Source organism: Pleurodeles waltl, chromosome 11, assembly GCF_031143425.1.
Source record: "Pleurodeles waltl isolate 20211129_DDA chromosome 11, aPleWal1.hap1.20221129, whole genome shotgun sequence".
In the NCBI taxonomy this organism is placed as follows: domain Eukaryota; kingdom Metazoa; phylum Chordata; class Amphibia; order Caudata; family Salamandridae; genus Pleurodeles; species Pleurodeles waltl.
In genome coordinates, this window is record NC_090450.1 from 416,801,372 (window position 1) to 416,827,827 (window position 26,456).

At 45.8% G+C, this 26,456-nt stretch overlaps 1 protein-coding gene across 1 annotated transcript in view; it reads right to left on the reverse strand.

The window, feature by feature from the left end:
- LOC138265751 (coagulation factor X-like) overlaps window positions 1-26,456 on the reverse strand; it is a 264,842-nt gene that overhangs the window by 114,937 nt on the left and 123,449 nt on the right. The window contains exons 3-4 of the mRNA XM_069213758.1: window positions 1,508-1,668; window positions 1,348-1,372 (exon numbers count right to left, since the gene is read on the reverse strand). Coding sequence (XP_069069859.1) covers window positions 1,348-1,372; window positions 1,508-1,668 — 186 coding nt within the window. The remainder of the gene's footprint in view (window positions 1-1,347; window positions 1,373-1,507; window positions 1,669-26,456) is intronic.

Here is a 26,456-nt window from a genome sequence, read left to right on the forward strand (position 1 = left end):
ACCTTTTTAAATCCATCTTTATATTGTGAGAGAGATCTTCAGTTTCTGCATCTCAGGTTAGCCTTCTGGTTTAACCTAGGCATTATAAGGAATTTGAGAAAGACAACTAGGCCCATTACATGTCGATCGACTAGCAAAACTATCACTGGATAGCTTCATGCTAAATGCAAGAGTAACTAGGGTCCTTCAATGACCTTCCATGCCATGTTCTTTTGAACAAGCTACCCTATATTCCTTTTGGAAATATTATGCCAAGAATGCAGCCCCAGGTTTTGTGGTAAGTTTGACTAGGCTTTGCTGAACAATGTATTTGGTCTTGATGCTGGTCTGTAATGACGCACTCCCCAATAAAATATTTTGGGTGCTTTGAAAGTCTTCTCAATAATCCAGAGTAGAGAGATCGGGTATACCAATTATACCAATAGGAATCAATTGCTGACCATATTGAATGTTGTGCAGGTAGTTCCAAGACAGTCTTCTTTGAACTACCTTCCTATCAACCCCACTCTCGGAATGAGTAAATACCGGGGTCTCAGAATGTGTAAATACCTGGGAAGAGAAGGCAGGGATGGGCGGAGGAAGGCACTTACACATAAGAGACCAAAGCCATCTCCAAGCAAGACTACGCCTATGCAGAGATTCAATTTTGCCCATTACCATGGCGGCCAAGTGTGTTCTCTGGTCCTCACTTCTGCAAGCCCTGGATGTCTCATGTGGATGTTCGCAGAGTAATTCAGCAGTATAAGAGGCTCTACAGTGAATAAGGTGTAGTATTTACTTACTACTAGCTTAAAGATCCACATATTGTTTCACTCATTTATCAGTCCCACCTACTTTCCTCTCAGCTGACACAACATCTTTGTCTTGCAATTGCTTCTTTATCCCTTTCTTCTACATTTCATCTTCGCTCCAAATTTCAATCAGGAATGGATATATCTTTCTCTTACATTCTTAGCCAACCACAGTGCTTCATTAGTGCTAGCAATGGGGCCCACTGACACTTATTTTCGGGGATCTGCACTTATTTTTCCTCAACAGACTTTGTTCCAGATAAACAAAGAGGAAAACACAAAAGGAGGATGGAAGGAGAAAGATGGAAAAACAGAGACAAAGACAGAAAGTAGGGTGGAAAAAGAACTAGCAAGCGTGAACTAAAAAAGCTGGGAGTGTTCGGTGGTGCATTAAAGAGGCATGAAGTGAAACCATGACTGTGCAGCCTTAAAATTCGGTACCCGGACCATCAGTGCATCTGGCATCAAGCAAAACTTCGGGCCCCAGCACTTATTCATTTACAAATGAAGAACTACTCAATGAGTACTCTCTTGCACTCGGGGTACCCTTACTCACCTTTGTAATGAAACCAGAACTCGGTCTACAAGAAAAGAGGAAAAGTATTAGTCATCAACAACACTTACAATAAGGTTAAAATGTAACAAATCGGACATCACAATTAAATCAAAAATATCTACCTCCTTTTGGTAATAATACATTTCAAGCAAAAATGTACCGTTTTCTCTTGTGCCTTGAAAATCTCTCTGGCCTCTTCAAAAGAGCAAGTCTCCTCATAGCATTCTCTCTCGAGATTTCCTGCCTTGATCTCTTCCAGAAACTGGTTTGAGCGTTTATGAACCCGAAGCACTCTGTTCGCTTCATTTCTTCTTATGAACACTAAGAAAACCAGCACATGCGTATGGCACATTACTAAAGTCCAGTGACAATGACACTATATACATTCTAGGCAAACAGATTTAAGTACATTCAGTACCAAGGCCAAAGGCAACATACAGGTACATACATTTCCAGATTTACAAACACTTTACACCAGCTTGCAATGCTTTTTAACAGAAACCCGGTGCAAATTCTTAGTGGTGATATTTACAATCCACATCAACTCACGATGTGCGTTGGATTGTGACCAAAAGGAACACAAAGCTGCACAATGAGCTGCCTTCTCATACTTTGCATCAAGGGGGTGTTCCATGGGTGATACATTGGCATTCGAAGCAGAACCCACAGGTTTGATGCAAATCCCTATCTAAAAAGAATAGTAGGAAGGAATGTGTGCCAAAATCCTGTGTTTCCTTCAGGCAGGTGTAAGGAGGAGAAATGTTTGTATTTCTCCTAGTTTTCCCTCTTTCCAAGTGACATAGAATGCAGCACACATACAAGGTGGACACTTGTTAAAGCATAGCTTTTGCACTGGAAGGGACCCCTTCCTGTACAAAAACGATGCTTATCACTAGGCAGGCGCCCTTGCACCGTGGCGCAAGGATGTCTGTGTTGGCACATGGCAGTCAAAATTGAGCCAGTGCAGTGACGAAGTAGAACAGTGCCAAATGTTAGTAGATATACCAGGATTACAATGCTTGGATTACTAAAGCCAAAAAGTAATCCGCAGATTTAGACACTGCATGAGCCAGGTAGTAATTAATATATCCATGTACTGTCAACATCAGAGCACAAGAATGAAAATAAGTAAAGGCAGTCACTATCCAGGCAAAGGTGGAAACAAGAGGCACAGACAGCCATTATCAGGGTGAAAAATGCAACTGACAAATCTAAGCAGTTGATATTAGGATCAAAGACTAACCGACGATTGAAGATAGTTAAACCAGAGATAGAAACTCATAAATGCATGCAATTAATATTATGAACAAAAAGTAACAAACAGGTACAGAGTATGAGAAATGGAGATCTGCCACAATCCTCGAATGGACACTACCACCCGCCAGCATAATCAGGACACTTTGTATATTAATCAAAAATGTGTATTATTAACAAGGTGCAGAATGGTAATCTGCACTCAAATTTACACACGTATACTGTCGTCCTACTATTGCCTTTGAAATGGAACATTTCTCCAAGGATCTTTGGCTTGCGCACAGTTTAGCATTAATTGGTTTACTGTTGTTTATGTAATTAATTTGTTCTGACACCTCTGGATGACATTGCATCAGAGGGGATTGAATCAATATTCATGTAGTAGGTCAGTGCTTAGGTGGTAAAGATGTAGGCCAATTTTAAAGTCTGTATTCTGATTTGTTAAATATATACTTCTTTGCTCACACCACAATGATTCTGCAGTTTTCTTGCTGCTCTGTTGGAAGATTTCTTACATAAACCCTTGATTGTGGGGTGAGTCAGCTCTCATGAGACCATCCCTATGCTACTAGGAATGCTGTCAGATTTCTTGCTGATTTTGCTGCATAATTGGGGTTAGTCTATTTTTGTTTTTGCCTATTATTCTGATTTGTCCGATTACTGAGAGCCGCCATGGTAATGACTTTATGCATTTAAAAGGGATTTGCTACATTTGCGCTTACTATTCCTCTAATGTACTTTTTAATTTTTCGTAATAAATCTTCACAAAAATGTAAAGGACCAATACTGACAGTAGCTATTAGGATCAAGACTAACCGACAATTAAAGATAGTTTAAGCCAGGGATAGAGAGGAACTCGTAAATACATACAATTAATGCTATGCGCAAGTAGAAACAGGTACAGACTATGGAAAATTGAGGTCTGCTGCAGTCCCTGGAATGGACACTACCACCCACCAGCCTAGCACTAATAAACTAATTGCAGTGTGGGTCAGAGAAAAGCATTGCTGTGTAGTGGATGTGGCATCCTCAGTGGAATGGGTGTCAAGATTTGAGAGATCAGTGGACACTGACGCAAAATCCCCGAAGTCCATGAAGCCAGAGAGTAGGAGACAGTTACATAGTCCCTGAGGACCCTGGCAATTGTGGAAAGAATGGGTGGAGGATTCTGGGAAATGATAGGGACTAATCAGCTGATTACATTGCTCACAGTGACTAGGGAAAAGTATGAGAGGGCAGTAGGTTAGAGACAGCTGCCCAGGGCTGCAGTTACGGTATTAATCAAGTTGAGAGAACCAGTACCACAGCATGCAAGAGATTAACAAATAAAACCTGGTAATATTGGAACGTAGCATAACAAAAAAGGCACCAATAGCTTTTGCCAGGTTCCAATATGTGTGTGACCCAACAGTAATCAATAGATGCAGACACTTAATTCCAGCACCCAAGAGAAAACTACACTGCCTTAAACTACCCAACTATTAACTTGTAAGATATACACATAGTGGAAGGAATACAAGAGTACAAGAATCTGATAAAGACCATTGAAAGGAGTCTCGCCTTAAAGACAAACAAAAGCTTTATGATACATCATCCTAAAGTCAACCTCTATGAACACTTTGCAGATGTGAATATACACCTAGAAATCAGTTATGCTGTGTTATGTTGCTTATACTATGTCACTATGTAGTTTGTTAGGCAATGCTAGACAGCCATAGTCAAGTGTTGGTGCCCGTGAGCCAAGAAATGTGGCAAAGAATATTCGACAGAGTGAATTATGTAGGCCCCACCCTGCGCAAAAGGGACGACATCAAGAAGAAGTGGAATGACTTCAAGGGGGAGGTCCGTTCCATGGCATCCAGGCACCAGCTGCAGCTCCAAAAGACTGGTGGTGGGCCCCACCTCCTCCCTTACAGCTCACATCATGGGAGGATAAGGTTTAGGCCATCCTGCATCCTGAGGGCTTGACAGGAATACCTGGGAGTGTGGAGTCGGGTAAGTTACAACAATAACTTGGCATTGGTATTGGCATGCATGCTCACTACTCACCTTTCGCCATCTTCACTGTCACCCCACTCAACAGTCCAGTGTCCACCTGTCCATAGATTCCTGTCTAGCCTCCAACGTGTGAGGTAGACTCACCTGGGGAAACTACATCTCTGCTAATGGGTGTAGTACAGGGATTGACAGCACTACAATTCACAGCAGGCACTGTTCCGACATTACTAAAACCAGAACAGTGTAGCCTATTCAAAATTGATATTTATATGACATTTATAACAAACTCCACATTGGAGTGTACTCACCTGAGAGGATGGCATCTGTATAGGCTGTGTGTAGAACAGGCACTGACAGGAATGCTAAAGCCAGGAGGCACTGGTACTCTCACTCTACTCAGCCACAACACTTTCCTCTGCTACTATGACCCTTCTCCTTCTACTCAACCATTAAACTGTACTCACCTGAGAGGATGGCATCTGTATAGTCTGTGTGTAGGACAGGCACTGACAGGTATGCTAAAGCCAGGAGGCACTGTATACCCAATGCAAAACATCAACTCACGGTGCATCTGTCCAAGTATCCCTGCACGTGAACTTGCAGTGGAACTGTACTCACCTGAGAGGATGATCCATGTATATTGTGTATATATCTTGAAGTAACTGACTGTATATCCAAGGAAGGCCAGTCCCTGTAAGTCCAAGAACCAGGTCAGTGTATATATGACAATGTGCATCTGCCTGTGAACTCACAGATGAAGTGTACCCACCTGGGACTGACCAAGATACAGATCATGGTACACTCTGTGATGTGTCTAACCACACAGACTCATCTTTAACAGCTATATCAAGATGACAAAATTGTGGACAGGAAGGACAGCTCAAACTGTGTGCAAAAATAACATTAAAGATAGATCAAAGGTCTCAAAATGCATCATCGGAATGGTATTGGCACCAGACATACTCCCAAAGCACTGTCCACATGATGACAAATATTACATGTACAACAAGTATCCGGATCTGCCTGCATGACAGTCACCTAGGTCATGAGATAACCTACACCACATCCTTCCCAGCCACTGTTTTCACTGCACTGCTGGCAAGATATAAGTCCATGACCATCCCTCCAAGTGCTAATAAACTCAGACATCCTGAAGCTAGTTGACTGAAATGGAATTGGTATTTTACCCAAATGTCAGGTCGACAGAGTTGATAGCATGTGTGCCTGTCACATAAGGAAAATTCACAGAGCCAATTTGTACATGGCCTTAGTCAAATGTCACTGTTAACTATTGGATTTAGATATCACAATACAACCTGCAACATTCTGTCTCTCAGATCAACAGGTCTACCTACCACTCTGAACACAGAGACCACTCAAGAAACTACCCCTACCTCCATGGATGTAGCCCTCTGTGAAGACTATGATCCTGGATGTGTGAATGTTGAGGATGGATCTGGCCCATCCCGGCATCCTGGTCAGACAACACCTGTAGCCTCACCTTGACCACATCAACTGCTCCAAGCCCTGTTGCGTCAACATCTCAGGCCACCAGTAGCCCCCAAACCTATGTCTCAAGGACAGTAGCAACAATCTTGGTCTCCCCAGTCCAGGGCCCTGAGTCACAGCAAGACATCTCTGGCAATGATGGTCCTGGAACCAGTAGTAAGGGGCAAGCCACACCAAGGGCGCAGGCACGTGGGGGGTAGGGTGCATGGGAGGGGTGGTGTGAGCCAATGGCATGAGGCTGCTGGGGATTGGTCTGACCAGGACACCATCACCCAAGTCTTGGGAGCATACCAACAATCCCAAGGCATGATAAGCCAGGTACTCGACAAATTCAGGGAGATCAAGGAGCTACAGAGGGACTTCCATTGGGAAACTCGTGAACAGTGGGAGGCCTACAATACCAACATGGCATCCCTAACATGGGTGCTGAGAGACATCAAAACGTCCCTGAGCAGGGATCATCTACAACACCAGACCCCTTCCATTGGCCAGTCAATTCTAGCTCCTTCTACATCTGTGACTGCCACTGGAAGGGAGGCCCTGCCAATGGAAGGACCTGTCTCAGACACCCCTGCCTCTGTAGCTGAAGAACCCCCCCTGCAAGCGGGGACGTCCACCCAAGACTCTAGGAGGTGTGGATGGCAAGACACTAACCACTGCCAGGAAGTGAACCATTCCTAATGAAGCTCCTTTGTGTGCCACTGATTCACTCTGCTGCCTGTTCTCCAACCACTTTCCATTTTAACATTTTACGTGCTAGTAGGACACTGGACTTTGGAATTTAAATGTTTTGGCATCTACTATAATGATTACATCCATCATGACTGATTCCTTCAATGTCAATGTCTTATTTGGAGTTTAACCTTTCTTTCCTGTGCACATGTAAACAAACACACCTAACACAAATACAATGCCTTCTAATAATTTTTCGTTGTTTTGAGATGTTGACATTTAAATCCATGTGATGCAAATGCTGAATACATAATATAGTAATGGAAAGAGGGATATGCACATGTAGTAGCATGCAGGGGCTTACTACCAACACTATGACACAGGTGATTGGTCACACCAAACTTTTATTTGCACTGTACAGCACATAGGCTGCTAAAATGTCACAACTGTCATAGCCAAGAACGGCAGAACTATGTCGGTGTCGGGGTAGATAGCTCAAGGTACCCCCCAGACCACAGAAGAAAAGGATACGTCAGACCTTGTCCCGTAGAATAGGCTAACAGATTAGTGGGTGTTGTCACTAGCTTGAGCCTTGACATGCGCTATGAAACGCAGTACAACTGTCCCTAATCATAGGTCCATCCTATTACAATGAACAAGCATCTGGTGGTATGATACAAATCTATGTCAGCACAGGTACTGTGGCCTGCAATGAGGAAACACTTAGACAGCTACATACAGGTCATACAGGATCATTGTCAACATAATGTGAAGGAAGAATGCATGGATTGTACTGGATGAAAACATGTTCCAATGCCATATGATCAGATACTTGAGACAATAGGATCAACACACCACATCAAACAAGTGTATTGTGCACTTCAGAATTCCACCCACCCACTGTCATAGCTGTTTTTGTCAAAGGATTTATACACCCCAAATCTGTGACCAACATTACCTGGATCAGTCCATGTCCACTGCATATGTCAGGACGGCAACAGCTACATGCCAATGTCACAACTCTGAAATGCCCAAATGAGGATGGCATAGCGAAGAGACTTGAATGAAACACAATGCAAGGAGTTTAAGCAGGAAAAATACATACATTTGACCATACCCTCATTTTAGACTTCAGTAGATCATTTTACAATTCCAAGAGACTGACACAAAAAAAAGAAGATTATTTTGGCATTAGCTTTTTTGCTGTCTGAATTTACAATCACAACTTGACTATACACTGCATGGCGTGAGATTCCCTGTCCTTTGTGAAAAACATGCTCTACTCAACACATCCCTGTTAATTGCAGTTTTCCATACAATCACAGGAATCACTTATTATCACACACTTACACTCAAATAAAGTATTGATTGATGAGATCTGCCCGCAAATCTTCAAATTCCTCCTTATTACTGTAATCCTCACTTCGCATTTCAGGATTCTCACCTGGTGGCACTGCTAGCTCCCCAGCATCTGGTATATATGGGATGTTCTTCCTCAGGGCAATGTTGTGGAGCATGCAGCAGGCAACAATGATCATACATACTTTTTTGGGTGAGTAGAGGAGGGTTGCACCAGTCTTGTCTATGCTTCTAAATCTGGCTTTCAATAGCCCAAAATCCCACTCTATGACACGCTGTGTCTTTCCATGGGCATCGCTGAAGCAGACTTCCCCTGGCGTAGTTGGGTTACTCACGGGTGTCAACAACTATGGACGGTTTGGGTATACAGAGTCCCCTGTAATAGAATGGGACATATGTGCAACAATTAGTCCATCTCGTTTATTCTGCAGCACACATTTGATAAAAACACACAACATATGTGACTTACCAACCAGCCAGGCTCTCTCTGGGGATAGTCATGAAATCAGCTGTGGAATTGTGCTGTTCCGCATGACAAAGGCATCATGGACAGATGACAGGCACAGACCTGTGAAATGTGGAGGTCTGTCAAACAAACAACTTGGACATTGATGGAATGGAAGTTCTTCCTGTTCCGATAGACTTGTTCATTGCCATGCAGTCGAACCAAGGCAACATGTGTACCATCAATGGCTCCCACCACGTGTGAGATGTGTGCCAAACTATAGAAGTCAGCCTTCACATGGGTGAAATCCTCACGTTGAGGAAACTGGATATACCTGTCCAGGTCTATTAACAATGCTGAGAGTACATCCTTCAATACAAGACTGAACATAGGCTGGGATATCCCCCCTGAGAAGGCCACTGTATTTTGGAAGGACTCTGTGGCCAGGAAGTGCAACACTGCCATAACTTGTACAATGAGTGGTATGCTATTTGGAAGAGAAATGACAGGCAGTAGATCTTGTTCTAACTGACGACAGAGATCCACTATTGTTTGCTTATTCAGACTGTACATCTGGATGATGTGTCTGTCTTCCATGGCCTGAGGGTCTGGCAGTGGATGGTAGACAAGAGGATGACTGATCCTTGCCCTCCCTTGGTACCTATGTAGGAGAGGAAATTAGTATAGCCATCATCCAATTTATTTATTGCAACATACATAATGCGTGTTATTGATATACTGTGACAAGGCATGCCATGATTTGATGACATGATGCTCAGTACACGTTACCACTGTCAATTACACAAAGTAACATGATTCCCCATTACATTACCACAAATGTGTACACATCATCTATCTGGACAGCAACAATTTTTTACATGAAACATGCTACTCGGAATGTGACATAAGTTCCCTAATTTAAAATGATTGGGGGGGTGTTTGTGGCCAATATAAACTTGCATATGTGCCTGGCAATGTACAAAAATGCTGTCAAAGTAGAAGGACATACAAGACAGGACAAGACCAGCATTTATCAGTTGTTTAGACCATTTTTCGGAGTTGTGACATATTTTTTATCAGCCAAATACAATATAAAATGCTTTTAAAATGGCAGGTGCCTGATTGAATCCACTGGACACTAGGAACCGCCCACGTCCACCGGCCGAGGTCGTCATGACAGTAGGCAGTTGCAACCGGGGCGGACACAGCCGAAAGGCAGACTTTGGCGATCATTATGAATGTGGCGGGAAAGACCGCTGTGTCGGTGGTGAATGGAAACCTGTCATATAATGATCGAAAATCCCAACCCGACAAAAATTCCCACACCACCACTCCCTGCCAGGTCACTGTCAGCTGGAATCCCGGCCCACCCCACTCCACCACCGCCAAGCACACCCACATCCCGCCCTCCAAATAATGATACACAAATCACCTTTGCGGACAGTGGAGGCCGGACAAACATTGGCGGCTGCGACCGCCACGGGCGGCAAGAGGACTCAACAGCAATAAGTGCACACTTTGGATAGGCGTATCACCCACACAGCTGGCACCATCCAGAACCCCATAAAACACCCCCAGACACACCCCACAATCCCTTGCTACGAAACCAGGACAAGAAGAAGGAGAGCACCAGAGCCAGACAGCGAACTGCAGCATACATGAGACGCACATCGACCCACAGAGGAGCACCCTTACCCCGTCCCCAGTCCAGACGCCATCCACCACACTCACCATGTCCCCCCCCCCCCCAAAATCCACGCTTCACCGAAAGGGAGCTAAGGACCATGGTGGACGAGATCCTGAAGGTTGAGCCACAAATATTTGGGGCCGACGTGCAGCACACACCCATGCCTGGAAATTGGAGCTGTGGCAGACCATTGTCAACAGGGTGAATGCAGTGGGACACCATCCACGCACCAGGGACGACATCCGGAAGAGATGGAACAACCTGTGGGGGAAGGTCAGGGCCATGGCATCTAGGCAGCACATCGCAGTGCAGAAGACTGGGAGAGGGCCACCACCAACACCACCAACAACACAGACTGGGAGGAGAAGGTCCTCGCCATCCTGCACCCAGAGGGACTCACTGGGCTCACTGGAGGAATGGACTCGGGTAAGTCATCTACAATTACCCCATATACACCACAACTGCAATGCATGCACCACCCCACCCACACCCACCTGAACCTACACACCACCCAGCCATTACCCACCACATCCACCACCCTGCATCACCCACAACCCACTAACATGCCTACATCACTCCCGCTGTGCACAGCCACCCACCCCTGCATGTACCCACAATGGAACAATACCCCCTACCAAAATGCAACACCACCACTGGTGCTAAATGCTGTGTCAACCTCACAAAGGCACCCTGCAAGGTCACTGAAATTAACACCAGCACAAAATAGCACAGTCCTGTACACCTCCAACCTACATGCATATGTAACAGACATGTGTATGTCCCCCAACAGGCACCACCACCCATGCAACCCTAATGGACGGGACAAGGAGTGCCACAACCCTCCAGGGAGACAGAGCCACCTCACAAGATCTTGGCGAAGGATCCCTGGACACTGATGAGCAGGCAGGCCCCTCACACAGTCCTGGATTCTCACCATGCAGCAGCCCCACCCAGTAAGCCACTGTCACCCCTAACACCCAGTCAAGACCAGCAGGCCAGGGGAGGCGTACCCACACCAGTGTACCCAGGGCACAGACTGGTGTAACACAGCTACAGAGGCCACAGTCTCCTATTCCCAACATGCAGGAAGGTGAGGGCCCCAGTACAAGTGGCACGTCAAGATCTGTGCAGGGGACACAGGCAAGTTCAAGTGTCCCAGTGGGCCAGGATGAAGGGCACACGATGAATGCAGCAGCCCAGGATGTTATTGCACAGTTATTGGGGGCCTACCAAGATACCCAAGACAGGTTGGCACAGATTGTGTCCACCCTGGAGCAAAGTCAGAGGATGCAGCAGCAACAACACCAACAGGCCATGGAGCAGTGGAAAGAGCACAATGCCACAAGGGCCACCATTGCTGGAGCACTGCTGCAGTTAGTAAAACAACAGTCTGACACCCACACCGGACAAGAGGCTCTCACAACAGCCCTGGACAACACAGCATCTGATGACCCAAGCAGCACAAACATCACAGGAAATACTCTCCCAGAAAACACAAGGGCCAACCATGCCACCCCAAGAAGCTCCACAGCAGGCGCCCAAACGCACTCTTAGGCCAAGATATGGCACTGGAAACCCAGCTAAGAACAAGGCCCCCTCCAACAATTGACTCTGTTGTTGGTGAATGTGTGTGATGGTTGCTTTTCATTAGTAGCACTTAGCTGAGGGCAATTTGAAGTACTGTTCGACAAAATGGACCCATCTAAACCATCCAACAGGGCTGCCACCAAGTTGGTTTTGAGGACACCCAACCCTTACGACTCCCATCACTGTATATAGCACAATTCACTCAATTCTACCAATAAAACACATTTCACACCTGTAACACCGTTCCCTGTCTTAAATTGTGAACAAAGTGGAGTATGGATGTAACTGCCAGAGAAAATCTTTATTGTCAATGTTTGCTTGATGGTGGTACTGTGTGCCCAAATGGTGGCCAGGAGGAAATGCATATATTTTCTGTCAGTATCATGCAGAAGTGGTCCATGTAACGCCTATCATGACCAATCCCCCCTATCTGACAGAGCACACTGACAGTATTAGTCACTAACCCCAATGACAGGCTTAATTCCCACACAGTTATTGGAAGTAGAGTTGTATCAGTTGGTTCCTGGACTGGACATCTTCCCCTTCCTCATCCTCACCATCACTCTTCTCACCTCTCTGAGGTAGCTGATCAGGACCTATAGCACCCTCCACCTCCAAGAGGGGGATTGAATGTTTCCCTGCCACGTTGTGCAGCATGCAGCAGACCACCACTATTCTACACACCTTATCAGGGCCATAGGCCAGGGAACCCCCAGATGTGTGTAGACACCGGAATCTAGCCTTCAGGAGACCTATAGTACGCTCTATTAAGCTCCTAGTACGTCCATGGGCCTCATGGTATTTCCTCTCTGCATCCATCCTGGGAATCCTCACTGGTTTCAGGAGCCAACGCAAGTTTGGATAGCCAGAATCACCTACAAAATGGTTCAATACAGACTCGTCATTGTTATGTCCCTTAGTCAGACAGGCTGGTTTTCAGCAATGTGTCAGCTATTGACAGGCAAACTTACCTATGATCCACCCTCTGTCCTCTTGTAGTTGTTCCATCTTCTGTGGCACACTACTGTTCCTCAACACAAATTAATCATGGACTGAACCTGGAAACATGGCATTCACATGGGAAATGTACTGGTCTGCAGTACACACCAATTGGATGTTCATGGAGTGAAAGTTCTTCCTGTTTCTGTACACCTGTTCACTCACTCTTGGGGGGATAACGGGTATGTGGGTGCCATCGATGGCACCTGTGACATGGGGAATGTTTGCAAAGGCATAGAAGTCAGACTTGATGGCAGGGAGGTCAGTACTTTGGGGAAACCGCACATAGGATTGCAGATGTTGTACGAATGCATTCAGAAATCTTGTCAGTACCTGAACATTGGCTGTGAGAAACCAGCACCCATGCCCACTGTCACTTGAAATTAGCCTGTGGCCAGGAAATGGAGTGCGGAGAGCACCTGCACCTCAGTTGGAATGGTATGCTGATTACGATTTCCCAGAGTTAATGCAGGATCCAGGAATGCACAAAGGTCCTGAATAGTTGCACGTGTGAGTCTGTAAGTGATTATGATCTGACACTCCACAATGGTCCCCATATTCACAAGTGGTCTGTACATCGATGGTGCCCTTCTTCGCCACAAAGGTCGGTACCTACGAGGGTTTACAAAAAGGAGTGATGTAGACACATACATAGGCACACTTCTCAACATTTCTGCACTGCATTGTTCATTGTAGTGTCTAGACAATAACTGCTACCTGACAGATATACATGTACATCACTGGGAGGAAACAGAGTAATTTATGTTTGCTACTATATGGAATGGATAGAGGCCTAGGTGCTTCATGTGGCTAGTAGGCCCTGCATTGTGAGTAGTAGGAAATTCAAGATGCGTAGGTAATGGCAAAATGTCTGCCCACTGTAGATCTGCCCCTTCGTTGTGGAAGTGACCTCATACCGCTAGCGGTTGACGTCACAGCGTAAGGCGGAACGTGCGGGCGTTCATTATCGTTTGATCACTTGACTCCCTGATCTCGTGCAGACAGGTACTCTACTCTGTGTACTGTTGTGGCCTGCCTCTGGCTATGTATGTGTCACGGTTTTCACTGGGCTTACCGTCGAAGTTGATGAGGGTTGGGGAACGACCCCGATTCCGGCAGGTTCTGCTCTGGCCGAGGTAGGGGTGACCCCTTCCGGTAGCCACGGTGATGTTTGACAATAGCAAACCACTACAGTCCGTGCCCTCCAGAAGGAGTCCCAGAGGAAAAACCCCAAAAGGGTAAAAAAACTCCAATAGGAACTCCCTGAAACAGAAGGAGGACACAAGGGCGTTGGAACTGAAGATCCAAGAGTACAGAAAAAACTGGAGACGAAGACAGGTCAGGAAATACTGGATCCACAAGAGGAAACCAGCCGGAGCGTGACTACCACCAAAGGAGTGTTGCAACGCAATGAGCAAGAAGCTGAATTCCCCTTATATACCCCTAGACAGGAAGTAGGAAACAGGAAGTAGAAACACCACCATCTTGGATTGGGGAAAAGAGTATAACAGTGACTAAAGAACATGCGTCCAAACAAAGGGAAACAATGCATGCTGGGAAGAGGGGAAGTGAGCAGCATGCTGGGAAATGAAAAAGGCATGCATAAAAACACCACCATGTGCAGGCATCCGGCTTTTGCCTGTTGTGACCGGTAAGTGGTGGAAAGAGTGATACCCAGAATTCCGATGTTTAATTCATGTGTGCGTCTAAGCGCGGCAAACGCTGCCCTCGCGGCAAGGACCGTGACCCAATTTGGGTCCTCTGGCCCTGCCGCATGTATCCAGGAATCCGCGGCCGGAGAAAAGGAGCGCGGCAAGTGCCGCGACCCCTGACCCGAGCCGCGGCTTCCCCCACGGTCTGACTGCGGCCCGCCGCAGCCCCCGAGTGCTGTGCTGCGGTGGCCTGTGCTCGCGGCCGCGGCGGCGCAACAGGATGTGCCACGTGGTGCAGGTGAAAGGGCCACGGCCTTCACCCAGGAAGAACTGGAGAAGCTAGTGGAAGGAGTCCTGCCCCTGTACGGCAAACTCTATGGACGGCCAGAGGTACTGGTGAGTCTGGGTTTGGAGGGCACTGTGTATGTAATGGATGGTGTGGATTGGACATATATGTGCTCCTCTGAGCCTGAATGAGCCATGGTGCATGGAATGCTGCGTGTGAATGTCCTGTATGTCTGAGAGTACTGTCCGTCCCATGTTGGACAATTTGCCAGCTGCTCCTATCGTGCATGTGCCTGACCTCTGTTTTCCATTTCTGTGTCGCCCTTCTAGGTCAGCGCCCACCAGAAGGGGGCACATTGGCATGCCATCGCCAAGGAGGTGCAGACCCTGGGGGTTTACAACCGGCGGAGCACCCACTGTTGAAAGAGGTGGGAGGACCTGCGACGCTGGGCGTGAAAGATCAGTGAGGCCCAGCTGGGGAAGTCCTCCCAACGTGGAACCCCCTCACGCGAAGGATCCTGGTGGTGGCATACCCAGATCTGGATCAATCAATCAATCAAAAAAATTTATAGAGCGCGCTACTCACCCGTGAGGGTCTCAAGGCGCTTGGGGGGGCCAAAGGGGGGCCGGAGGGTCACTGTTCGAACAACCATGTCTTGAGGTTCTTTCTGAAGAGCAGGAGGTCTTTGGTTTTGCGACGGTTGGTTGAGCGCTTGAAGGCTGCACAGCAGTCACAAGGGGGTGAGTACTCATTGACCATACTTCAATCTGGAAGGATGTCTGGGTGTGCAATAGGGCACATGCTGCTCAGAGCAGGGAATTTGACTGGTGTCCATCTACTGTATGTTCCCCAAAAGGTGTAAAGGTGTCCCTGTCAGGTTTCCCCTACCTCAGCTCTAAAAGTATTTCAGGGGATGGATGTAGAGCAGTATTCTGGTCAGTAGTCGGGGCATGGCCATGGGCATAGTGTACGGTGCTGCCTGATGGGTGTGTTTGCTGGGTGGGTGTATGTCTGGCCATTCTGTATCTGCATTCAGCTATTTACAAGTGTCTCTCCTGTTTTGTCTCCCCATCCCTGTTCTCTTGTGTTGGTTTGGTACAGCATCAACATCAGGCGAGTGAGCTGAGGCACAGGCAAGTGGGGAGGCAGTAGCCCACCGATCCTCCGAGGCAGAGAGAACGGACGCCCAGGGGAGCAGCGGGTGGGAGGACGAGGGGACTTCCATGGGGGAGGTTACTACCACAGGAGGTAGTGACTCTGAGACATTGTCCGATGGGGTCCCCCGGCGCTGGCGGACCCTAGTGCACACACCACTACCGTGAGATCTTCCACCACCCCCATACCATCACCGCCCTCCCTTCTGCTCCCCACCGAGTTGCCCATGCCCACCCACCCAGAAAGGAGGGCGTCTTCTTCGCCCCAGGCACCTCCTCCCCTGCCCCAGTCAGCCCTGCTGCCCTCACAAAGGAGGCTATTGACTTCCTGAGAACCATCTCTGTCGGGCAGACAACAATCGTCAATGCCATCCAGGGGCTAGCATCAGAGGCGCAGCAGACCAATGCCTACCTGGATGGCATTCATGGCGCCGTGTCTGCCCTACAGAGATCTTTTCAGGCTCTGGCCTCCTATCGGACGGCAGCCATTTTCTCTGGCCATTTCATCCCCCATCCAACCTCCTCTACCCCTTCCACCACCCCACTCCCTTCACCCTTCCAAAGCACACAATCAGACCCGCTGACAGGCACATCAACACACAAGAAGCACACTTCAAAACACAAGCACCACACTTCCCACCACAAACATTCACACAGCCAACAGAAACCTGCACACACAACAATGTCCACTTCCCGTATGTGCCCACCTCTTCCCGCCTCCCTGTCTGTCCCCTCTACATCCACACCCTCATGCACTGCACCTTCATTCACTGTTACTGCTCCACTTCCTGCACTCACCACAATCGCAGACAGCCATACATGCACCCCATACACCACACCTGCACTCACCACCTCTACTGTAGTTGACACATGCAGCACACTCACCAGACTTGCAGACACCCACACAACATACATCCACACTAGCTGTCTGTCTTCTCCCGCTGTGTCCACCCCCACCTCCAAAGACACACAAACGCACCAAGACCCCCTCCCATCAGACATCCACCACACGACAGCATACTGAGCAGTCACCTGCACCCACTACATGCATCCCTACACCTCATACATCCACTCCCTCTGCCTCCACTCCCATGCCCTCAGCCACGCCCACCCCAATTGCTCCCAAGAAACGTTTCCTCTCCCGTGCTGACCTCTTCCAACCCACTGGCCCACCCAGTCTTGTCCCCAAACGTGCCCACCTCCTTTCTCTTTCCGCTCCTTCCACATCACAGCCCACCCCGGTCCAACCTTCACATTCCTGTGCCCATTCACAAGAGAAGAAGAAGGCCCGGTCTGAGCCTAGGCCATCCAGCTCCACCCGAGCCAAACAGCCCCCACCCCCTTCAAAGGAGAAGCCCATCCCCCCTCCATCCTCCACAAGAAAGTCAAAAGCACACCCACGTTGAAAATCCCCACCACCCCCTGCCCCCATTCCATGAGGTGCCTGGATCCCCATATGGTGCCCCGTTCTGTGGAGTACCCAGCACTTGTGGGAGTCAGGTGTGGGCCGCTGTGGCCCATGACAATTGGGAATTTACAAACTTGCCATTAGCCTTGTTGGCACTTTTTGGCTCAGTGAGCTTTTTATTAAAGTTTCTGTGTGGCCTGTGTTTGGGCTGCACGCAGTTACACCCTGGTGTTTTTTATATTTTTTATGGGTGTGGGGCTTTTGTTTATACTTGGGTCAAGTTGCGTATTCTTTAGTTAGTGATATGGAGTGTGTTCAGTTGTGCTAGGTTGCTTTGCATTGTGTGCATGTGTCCATTAGGTGTGTGTCCCTTGCACCTAGTTTGTGTAGAGGTATGTCCCATGGTGTAGGAGTTGTATGTGCTTTGTTGACTTGCTCTTCCCTATTGTGTAGCTGTGCATGACAATTGGTTTTGGTATTGTTTGTCCCTGAGATCCATGTTGGGCCATTTTCTGTGTACATGTTGTTTGAGGGGGCTGTTTAACATGACATGTGTCCCAGTGCAGCCTCTTTCCATGTATGCACCTAATGCTCCAATCCCAACTGTGCAAGCATTGTTGGTATGGTGGTCTTTGTCTATTTGGTTTATTTGTCTCTCTCTATCTATTGTGTATGCCATTGTGCTTCCATTGTGGTGTGATGTGTGTGTTTATTGCAGGGTTGTTTCATGGTGGCGTTGTATGCATTTCATGGCACATCAATAGATATGTGTGTTGTCCCTGTCCAGTGCTGAATGTGAGTGTGTGAGTTGCATTGGTCTACATGCTAGGTGTGTAGGTGTGTTGTTGTTGCTGCGTATGACAATGTTGTGTAACCGTCAGTGTCCCTGTGCCTGAACTGTGTGGCCGTGTGTATTTGTGTAGTGTTCCAGTGCAGTGTGAGTGTGTTTGCCAAATTGTGCGTATTGTGAGTGTTTAAGTGTACATGTTGCTATATGTCAGTGAGTGTTTGTGGTTTAAGACATGTACCTGCTGCCCGTGGCATACCTTCCCGGTGATGTGTTTGCTAGCACTACAAGCTGTTTTTGAGGTTAATGATACAGGACGTTGTGTGTACTTACGGTTGCTATCATCTGTGGCGGTGTTGATTTTGTTGTCTTCTGGCGAGCATGAGCAGCCGTATGATGTTGGCGACGGGCTCCATGGCAGATCTGGACGTATATAGCTGTCTGCAGGTGAGTGCTTCCCTTTATACTGTCTGTTTCCGCCAGCTTCTTCCTGGTGGTTGGACCGCCACGGTCACATTGGCAGTGTGCAATCTCATTCTGAGTCTGGCAGAAACCCAGGCTTTACCGGCCTGTTTGTGCTTCCAGGTGACCTTGGCAGTCTGTGCTGGCTGGCAGTGCTGGCGGATGACTGGCGGTCTTCTGTTTCTGCGACTGCCAAACTTGTAATATGGCGGTCTGCTCTGCCAGACCATTGGCGGTCAAACTGCCACCGCCAACACAGCAGTGACGGGACCGCCAAACTCATAATCATGCCTTTAATTAGGCTACTCTTTGTAATAGGATGTTGTTTTAGTGTATGTTTTAGTGTAGTATATGTTAGTTTGCCTGTTGCTGTAGGCCTTATTGTAATATGTAACATTTATTTGTACTTGTGTGTTTGATGTATTTGATTTCAATGCTTTTTACTGTACTTTTGCTTGCTTTTTTGGGTGGGCTTTTATGTTTTTTTTTGTTTACAGATTTTTATTTTCAAATATTTGACCTTATTTTAATTGGGAAGCATTTGTATTTCAAGGAAAATGAGTTGGTTATTTTTTAAGCAAAATAATTTTTATTTTCGCACCATGACTTTTCAGTTTTCCTGGTGTGCCTATTTATTTTTTCTGATCTGGGTTTTTTTAGATGTATTCCCTGGATTATTGGATTTATAGTGGATGTTGTATTCTTTTTTGGTTAAGTTTTGCATTTTTTAGAGCCTTATTGTTGATTTTTGGGGGAATTTATTTTTTGGAGCATCACTCCACTGACTAGGACTTCAGCTTCAAAATTATAAGTGAGATCTTATTTTATTTATTTATGTTATTGGGTCAGCACTGGTCATTTTGCTGATCTTAGACTTGTTTATTCATTTTCTTTGTGTATGAATCTTAATGGTATTAGGATATATTTATAGGTGATAAAGTGTTTAATTAATGTTGGTTATTTTGCATGGTATAGCTATTTATTTTTAAACATTTATTACTACATTTTAGTTATTAATCAGAGGTTTTGTCTTGTGAGTCTTTTTTTATTCAGATTGGTATGAGACATTAGCTTTAATAATATTTAGAAATATATAATAATAAAATATATGTGTCCGTGTGTTGTAAGAAGGATAAATGGTGATTTTGTTAAGTGATTTTTTTAAGTTGGGTCCTTGATATTTAATCTAGATATGGTTGGCCTGTGCTATTAGTAAATAGTATTACTTTGAATGCTAGAAGTTCATGCATTTGTTCACTTTATTCAGAGATTCTTGGTTTGAGCTGGTTTAGAGAGTGCTCTTTTCCAAGCTCCTGGTATCTTTGTTTTATTTGTAACCGTTTCTTGAAATTGGTAGATATTTCCCAAGTGCTCTTCAGTGCCACCCTTCCACTGAATGATTAGTCTTTGCATTTTAAGACATTGTGCTGTTTGAGACATTTGACCACTGAATGTGGTGATACTTGGGTTGGTATACATGGCATGATTTGTGCAGATAACCAACCCAAGTATTCTCAAAATAAAACATTAACGAAGCTGGTTTTATTTCATGTTGTTGGTGATAGGGTGCTTAAATTAGCATATCAGAGTGTTTATCGACTTCTGTTGCAGGTATATATGATTTTTGATTATATGTATAATTTCTAAGTTAGTTGCATGTTCTATGCTGAGGGTGGATTATTGTAAGTGCGTCCATTTGCTCTGGTTAACATGATAGCAGCATCCCTGAATGTGAGTAGATTTTAAGTATGGTCGAAATCATTGCTTGCTCAAAATCTATAATGATTTTTTGTGTTAGTGTGTTGTTTTATATGTGTTAGCATTTCATTACAAGTTGTAATTGGGTTCTTAGGTAAAAGTGCAGGTATGAAGGGGTGATTTCTATTTTGATACTGGTTATGTGTTATGTAAATCTGACTGAATAGTGGAGGCACAACTTAAAAGTGCTGTCCATCATTGATGTGATACATTGCATTAAGGTTAGGAAATTGTTACCAGTAGCATTAATGATTAACCTTTTTGTCATTATTGAGGTTGTCATCTAATAAAAAGGTGTCTTTTTATGTGTGATTATTAAATGTTGAGGTATGTCTATGTCTTCCAATTTTTAGGTATTTCTTTGGCTGTTCTACGTGTTCTGGTAATTAATCTTTTTAGGGAGGTAGCCTGTTGCTTGTTCAGGAATGTTTTAGGTAATATTTTTAAGTAACATTCCTCATGCCTCATGTGAGCTCGTAGTGGCCTCTTAAGGGTGCTGTAAAATATTTCTGACTTCTATTTCAGTAATATTCTGGGGATGGTTATATTCCCCCAGTGTTTACAACTATATTACTATATTATTTGCATTGCCCTTTGAGTTTTCTTACTGGTGGTGCTCTCCTTATTACTAACAACCTTCTTAATAACTGCCTTCCTTTTTGGGATTTAATATTTAATGTATTTTGCAGTTTCCAACATTTTATCTGCAACTTTTACACTATAGAAAATGTATATTATATATTTTTTTAAAACAAAATGTGATGTTATATTTATTTTTGCATTGCAGGGACACGTTTTAGCTAATGTTCTAGATGTTGTTTTTCCTTTATTTTAGTTGTGGATTTTTGCTTTGCAGGTTTGTACTGCATTGTTTTTGATACAGTTTTCTTTTGTTGCAGTGTGTTGAGAGGAATCATTTTCTAGTTATGGCTGTTTGTTTTTTATGTAAAAGTTAGTAATAATTTTATTTCCTTTAAGTTATTTCTTAAATGTATAATGGGGTTATTTTTCATTTAGTTTGAGTTTGTGCTCTGGTTACTATACTTACTTTCGAGGTGGCCTTTTTGTATTTCAAGTAAGTTGGGATCTGAGTTCCCAATGCAGCACACATAGGAGTAACAAATCATCATTATTTAATGAGTGTTTATGTGCAGGAAGGGGTAACCAGGTCATATTTAGTATGGCCAGAATGGTAATAGAAAATCCTGCTTATTGGCAAGGTTGAATTTTATATTACTATTTCAGAAATACCACTTTTAGAAACAGAGCATTTCTCTGCACTTAAAATCCACCTGTGCCATACAGCTTGTCTCCAATCAATGTCTGGGCTGGGCTGGTTGACAGTTCCCTTGTGCATTTCACCTAGACAACCACAAACACAAGACACTCAGTCACACTTGCACTCATCTGCAAACTGAATGGATCTTCTTGGGTTGGAAGGGTGGAGGGCCTGACACTTACATTACAAATGCCAGTGGCCTGCCCTCACACAATGGACTGCCAAACACCCTACTGGGACCCTGGCAGACAGGATTGCACTGAAGGGGGAACTTGTGCACTTCAAAACCACTCTTTGAAGCCTCCACCACTTCAAAGGCATTTTTAGGTCTATAAACTGGGTCTCTGACCCCACCAACTCAGACACTTCTGGACCTGAACCTGTAACCTGCCAAGAGGAAATGCCTGGCTGCCCAAGGACTAATTTGGACTGCTTTTCTGAGAAGGACTGCTGCCCTGCTATTGCCATACTGCCCTGCTGACCTCTGACTTTGCTGAGAAGTGCTCTCCCAGGGCTTAGATTGAGCTTGCCTCCTGTTTTCTGAAGTCTCAGGGCCAAAAAGACTTCAGCCCTCATTACGACCCTGGCGGTCGGTGATAAAGTGGCAGTAATACCGCCAACAGGCCGGTGGTGACTACTGCCAAATTATGACCATGACGGAAAGATCTCCGAAAGACAGCCAATGTACCACACCAACCGCCAGGACAGCACCATGGCGGTAGCCGTCTACAGCCAGGCGGAAGTCAAAGTTCCGCCCACCATATTTTGACCAGACAATCTGACACCTTTTCCGGGGCAGTACCAACGACATCAAAAGCCTGGTGGAAACAGAGCTCAGAAGTGAAAGGACTCACCTTTGGAGACACAGGGAAGAACCACGGCACTATGGAACCAGAGCTGCATGTATTTCCGATTATATTCTATGTTCTGCTCCACCATGAACACCAACACCGGTGAAGATGACGACGGGAAGTACGGCCGCCTAGCACACAATGGGGGGGAGGAAAACAAGAATGACACACACACACACACGCACAACACACACCCTATACACACACACACCAGACACACAACCAGATGCACAAAAAAACAAGTTAATCCCCTAAATCGGCTGAATAATGCAAGGACAACACAAATTTACTAAAGTGATTGTAATAAGATCAACACAGTATAAAAATCTAGCCAATGTTGCAGATATCTACAAATGTACAGAAAAAGGCTCTGTGAATAGAAAATAGATGATTTCTCCTTAACGGAGCAGGTGCACAGTATTATACAGAAGTGTAGTGGATGCTTGCCAAAGGTCTTTAAGCTGTGGCTCCGGAAAGCACTCCCTCCAGATTTCTTCGGGGAGGTTGAATTCACCATCCACAATGTCCATCATCAGCCAATACCATCTAGCCACTTCTTTCTTCATCGGAGTAACCAGCTGCATCTGGTCCACAAGTCTGTTAGTACTTCCCACATTCCCAAGCCAAGTCTTCATCTGAAGGTACTTAAACTTAGACAGCCTTCCTCCTACCTCCATATTAAGGTTATCAAACTCCCTGAGTTCACCATTATAACAGAGATGTCTCCATTGCACGAAACCTGCCTCTTTCAGAGGAATAGCCAGGGGAGCCACAAGAATCCAAAATCGGCGCATACTCATTATAATATGACAACCTTGTGATCTTCCTCACCTCATACCACAACACTGCCCAATCATGTAATATATTAAATCACATTTTTTTAAAGAACTTCGGATCCCCAAACTTATACAAAAAACTTCTCTGGACCTCCTGACCTTCCATCATAGAAATTAACACCTGCCCCAGCTCTGAATGATCTAATGAATTAAAACTCCGTCTTACATTTTTTAACAGATAAGCCCATGCGTATTACTGCATATCAGGAGCCGCCACCCCATGTCCATGATTGTCTTGGGGCTGAAGTGTGGCCTGGGGTAACTGTAGAGGTGGAAACACTGCTGATTGACGTATCCTGGGGACAGAGGTGTGGGTACGCTGGGTGGGTGCTGTGGTGGTGTTTCCTGATGGGGAGGCTCTGTGGTGGTGTGTGACTGGGGTTGGGTAACCGGCTGTCCAGTAGTCCCTGATGGGCCAAGTAGATCGTCCAGATCCTGAAGACCAGAGTTACTGTCATCACTGTGGGCCTCTTCTGTTGGGGGACTGGATAGTGCTGGCACCTCCTCTCCGCTGACATTGGCTGGGGTACCTGTGGGGATGTAAATGATGTGTTATGGTTTATGTGTATGGCATATTGTACTTTCCTGGCTTCCCGTCTATGGTAGGATTTGCCCTGCCAACTTTCACTTATGTATGTTAGTGTATGGTGGGATTGTTAGGTCTCTATGGTGTGCATGCTTTAGTGATGAGAGTCCATGCAGGACTGTGAGGGGTGTCCATGCATTAGTACAACATGCAGGGCTCAGCATTGGGATGAGTGAATTGTGATGGTGGAGTGTGTGGGATGTAGTGGAGTGATGGGAGTGAGGGTAAGGGTATGTGATGGCATGCAGGTAGGGGGTGATAGTAGTAGAGAGTTGACTTACCAGAGTCCAGTCCTCCTCTGACTCTGGCCAGTCCCTCAGGATGCAGTATTGCCAAGACTTGCTCCTCCCATGCTGTGAGTTGTGGGGGAGGAGGTGGGGGTTCACCGTCAGTCCTCTGTATAGCGAGCTTGTGTCTTGCTGCAATGGAACGTACCTTCCCCAGTAGGTCGTCCCACCTCTTCCTGATGTCATCCCTAGTTCTGGGGTGCTGTCCCACGACGTTGACCCTGTCCACGATTCTCTGCCAAAGCTCTATCTTCCTGGCTATTGATATCTGCTGCACCTGTGCCCCAAATAGCTGTGGCTTAACCCTGACAATTTCCTCCACCATGAACCTTAGCCCCTCCTCTGTGAAACGGGGGTGTCTTTGTGGTGCCATGGGTGTTATGTGAGGTGTGTTGGTGAGGGTGTGTTGAGTAATGTGTTGGGGTGTGTGATGTGGAGTGCGGGAGTGGTGCATAGGTGTGAGTAGTGTGTGGCTCTAGTTTTCTCAGTGGTCTTGGTGTCTCTCTGGTGGCAATGATTTGTATTCATGAAGGGTTGTGGGTATTGAGGGTGTGTGTTTTATAGTGGTGTGGGTGTGGTGTGTGTATGGGTGTCAGGTGTGTGTTGTCTAAATTGTCCAATGTGGTGTTGTTTTGTCTCTAGGTGTCCATTGAGAGCGCAGCGGTATGTATCGCCAATGGTTTACCGCTGTTGAATGTCCGCTATTGTGATTCGTGGGTCATAATGTGATGGGTGTTGTTCTGTTGGCGTAATGGTGTGGGTTTTGTTACTGCTACTTTATTACTGACTTTTGGACTGGCGGATTTGTGTCTGTGGCTGTATTATATGTCATAATATGGTGAACGGATATCCGCCGCCGCAGTGGTAGATTGGCAGCCGTCAGCATGGCAGTAAGTGGGATTTACCGCCAATGTCATAATGAGGGCCTGCATCTCTTCAGGAAAATCCTTGTGCGCCGAAAATCGCCGCACAGTATGCTCGAAACAACACACAGCCTGCCTTGCGACCAAGTACTCGCCGCACAGCCGAATCGGAACAACAGAGTCTGACTTCTCGAGTGGAAATCTGACACAGTGCCTGCCTTACGACAGGAAATTCAACGCACTTCTCTACCAGATTGATGCACAGCCAAACCGGAATGACGCAGCCGATTCCTGAGTGGAAAATCGATGCAGCACCTGACGTGTGACAGCATCACCCTATCGAATATAAGCTTCGCCTGTGACTCTTTCCAGTGTACCAAGGATTTCCCCTCATCGTCCCTTGGCATCAAAAAGATCCTGCACCGCAGTGAGGAACCAAGACTGCGCACCGCAAAATGGCGTAAGCCCCTTTTTGCGTAGAAAGAAATAACGCATCGTCCGTGCCGCGTCTGTGCCGCTTTGGAAAATCCGATGCACACCATATTTTTGCACACATCTCCTCCTCTATGGACCCAAACCAGGTACTTTGTATAACTAAGAGACAACTAATGATTTCTAGGAGTTAAGACTCTTTTTAAACTTGCAAAAATGATATTTCAACTTGTGCTTATTGAATCTTTATCGTTTTGACCTTATTTTATTCAGATAAATATCATTTATTTTTCTAAACCTGTGTGGTGTAATTTTTGTGGTGTTTTCACTGTGTTACTGTATGATTTATTGCACAAATACTTTACACATTGCCTTCTAAGTTAAACCTGACTGCTCAGTGCCAAGCTACCAGAGTGTGGGCACAGGATAATTTGGATTGTGTGTGACTTGCCATTACTAGGATTGCGGTCCCTACTTGGACACGGGTGTATACCTCAGCCAACTAGCCAACTGAAGGATCCAAAAACCAAGCCTTCTCATGTGCTTCCTTCTTTAAACAATGATTACCACAAACCCTTGGAATCAAATTTGAGGGACCATTCAAAATTGAAAGGGTACATAGAGTTCCAACCCGACCAGTCCCGGGCTCCAAAAAACCCTCATCCTCTCATATTCAGACCTCTCAGATTCCAGCATTCAGAGACTATCTTGTCTTCCATGAGGAAATCGAAATCTCTTCCCTGGAGCTGCAGCAAGATTGTAATATCCCAAGACTAGGTAAAAGAGATGGTGTTTTGCAGGAAATGCTTCCTAGCTCTAAGAAACCCTCTGATAGTGCTAAACATAACTTTCTCCTTCATCAGCCCTGGTAAATTTAAAATTAACCATATGTTGAGAACCCTGATCTTTGGCAAACACTCAGGACTTCAATCCTATTTAGAGAACCAGCAGCAATAGG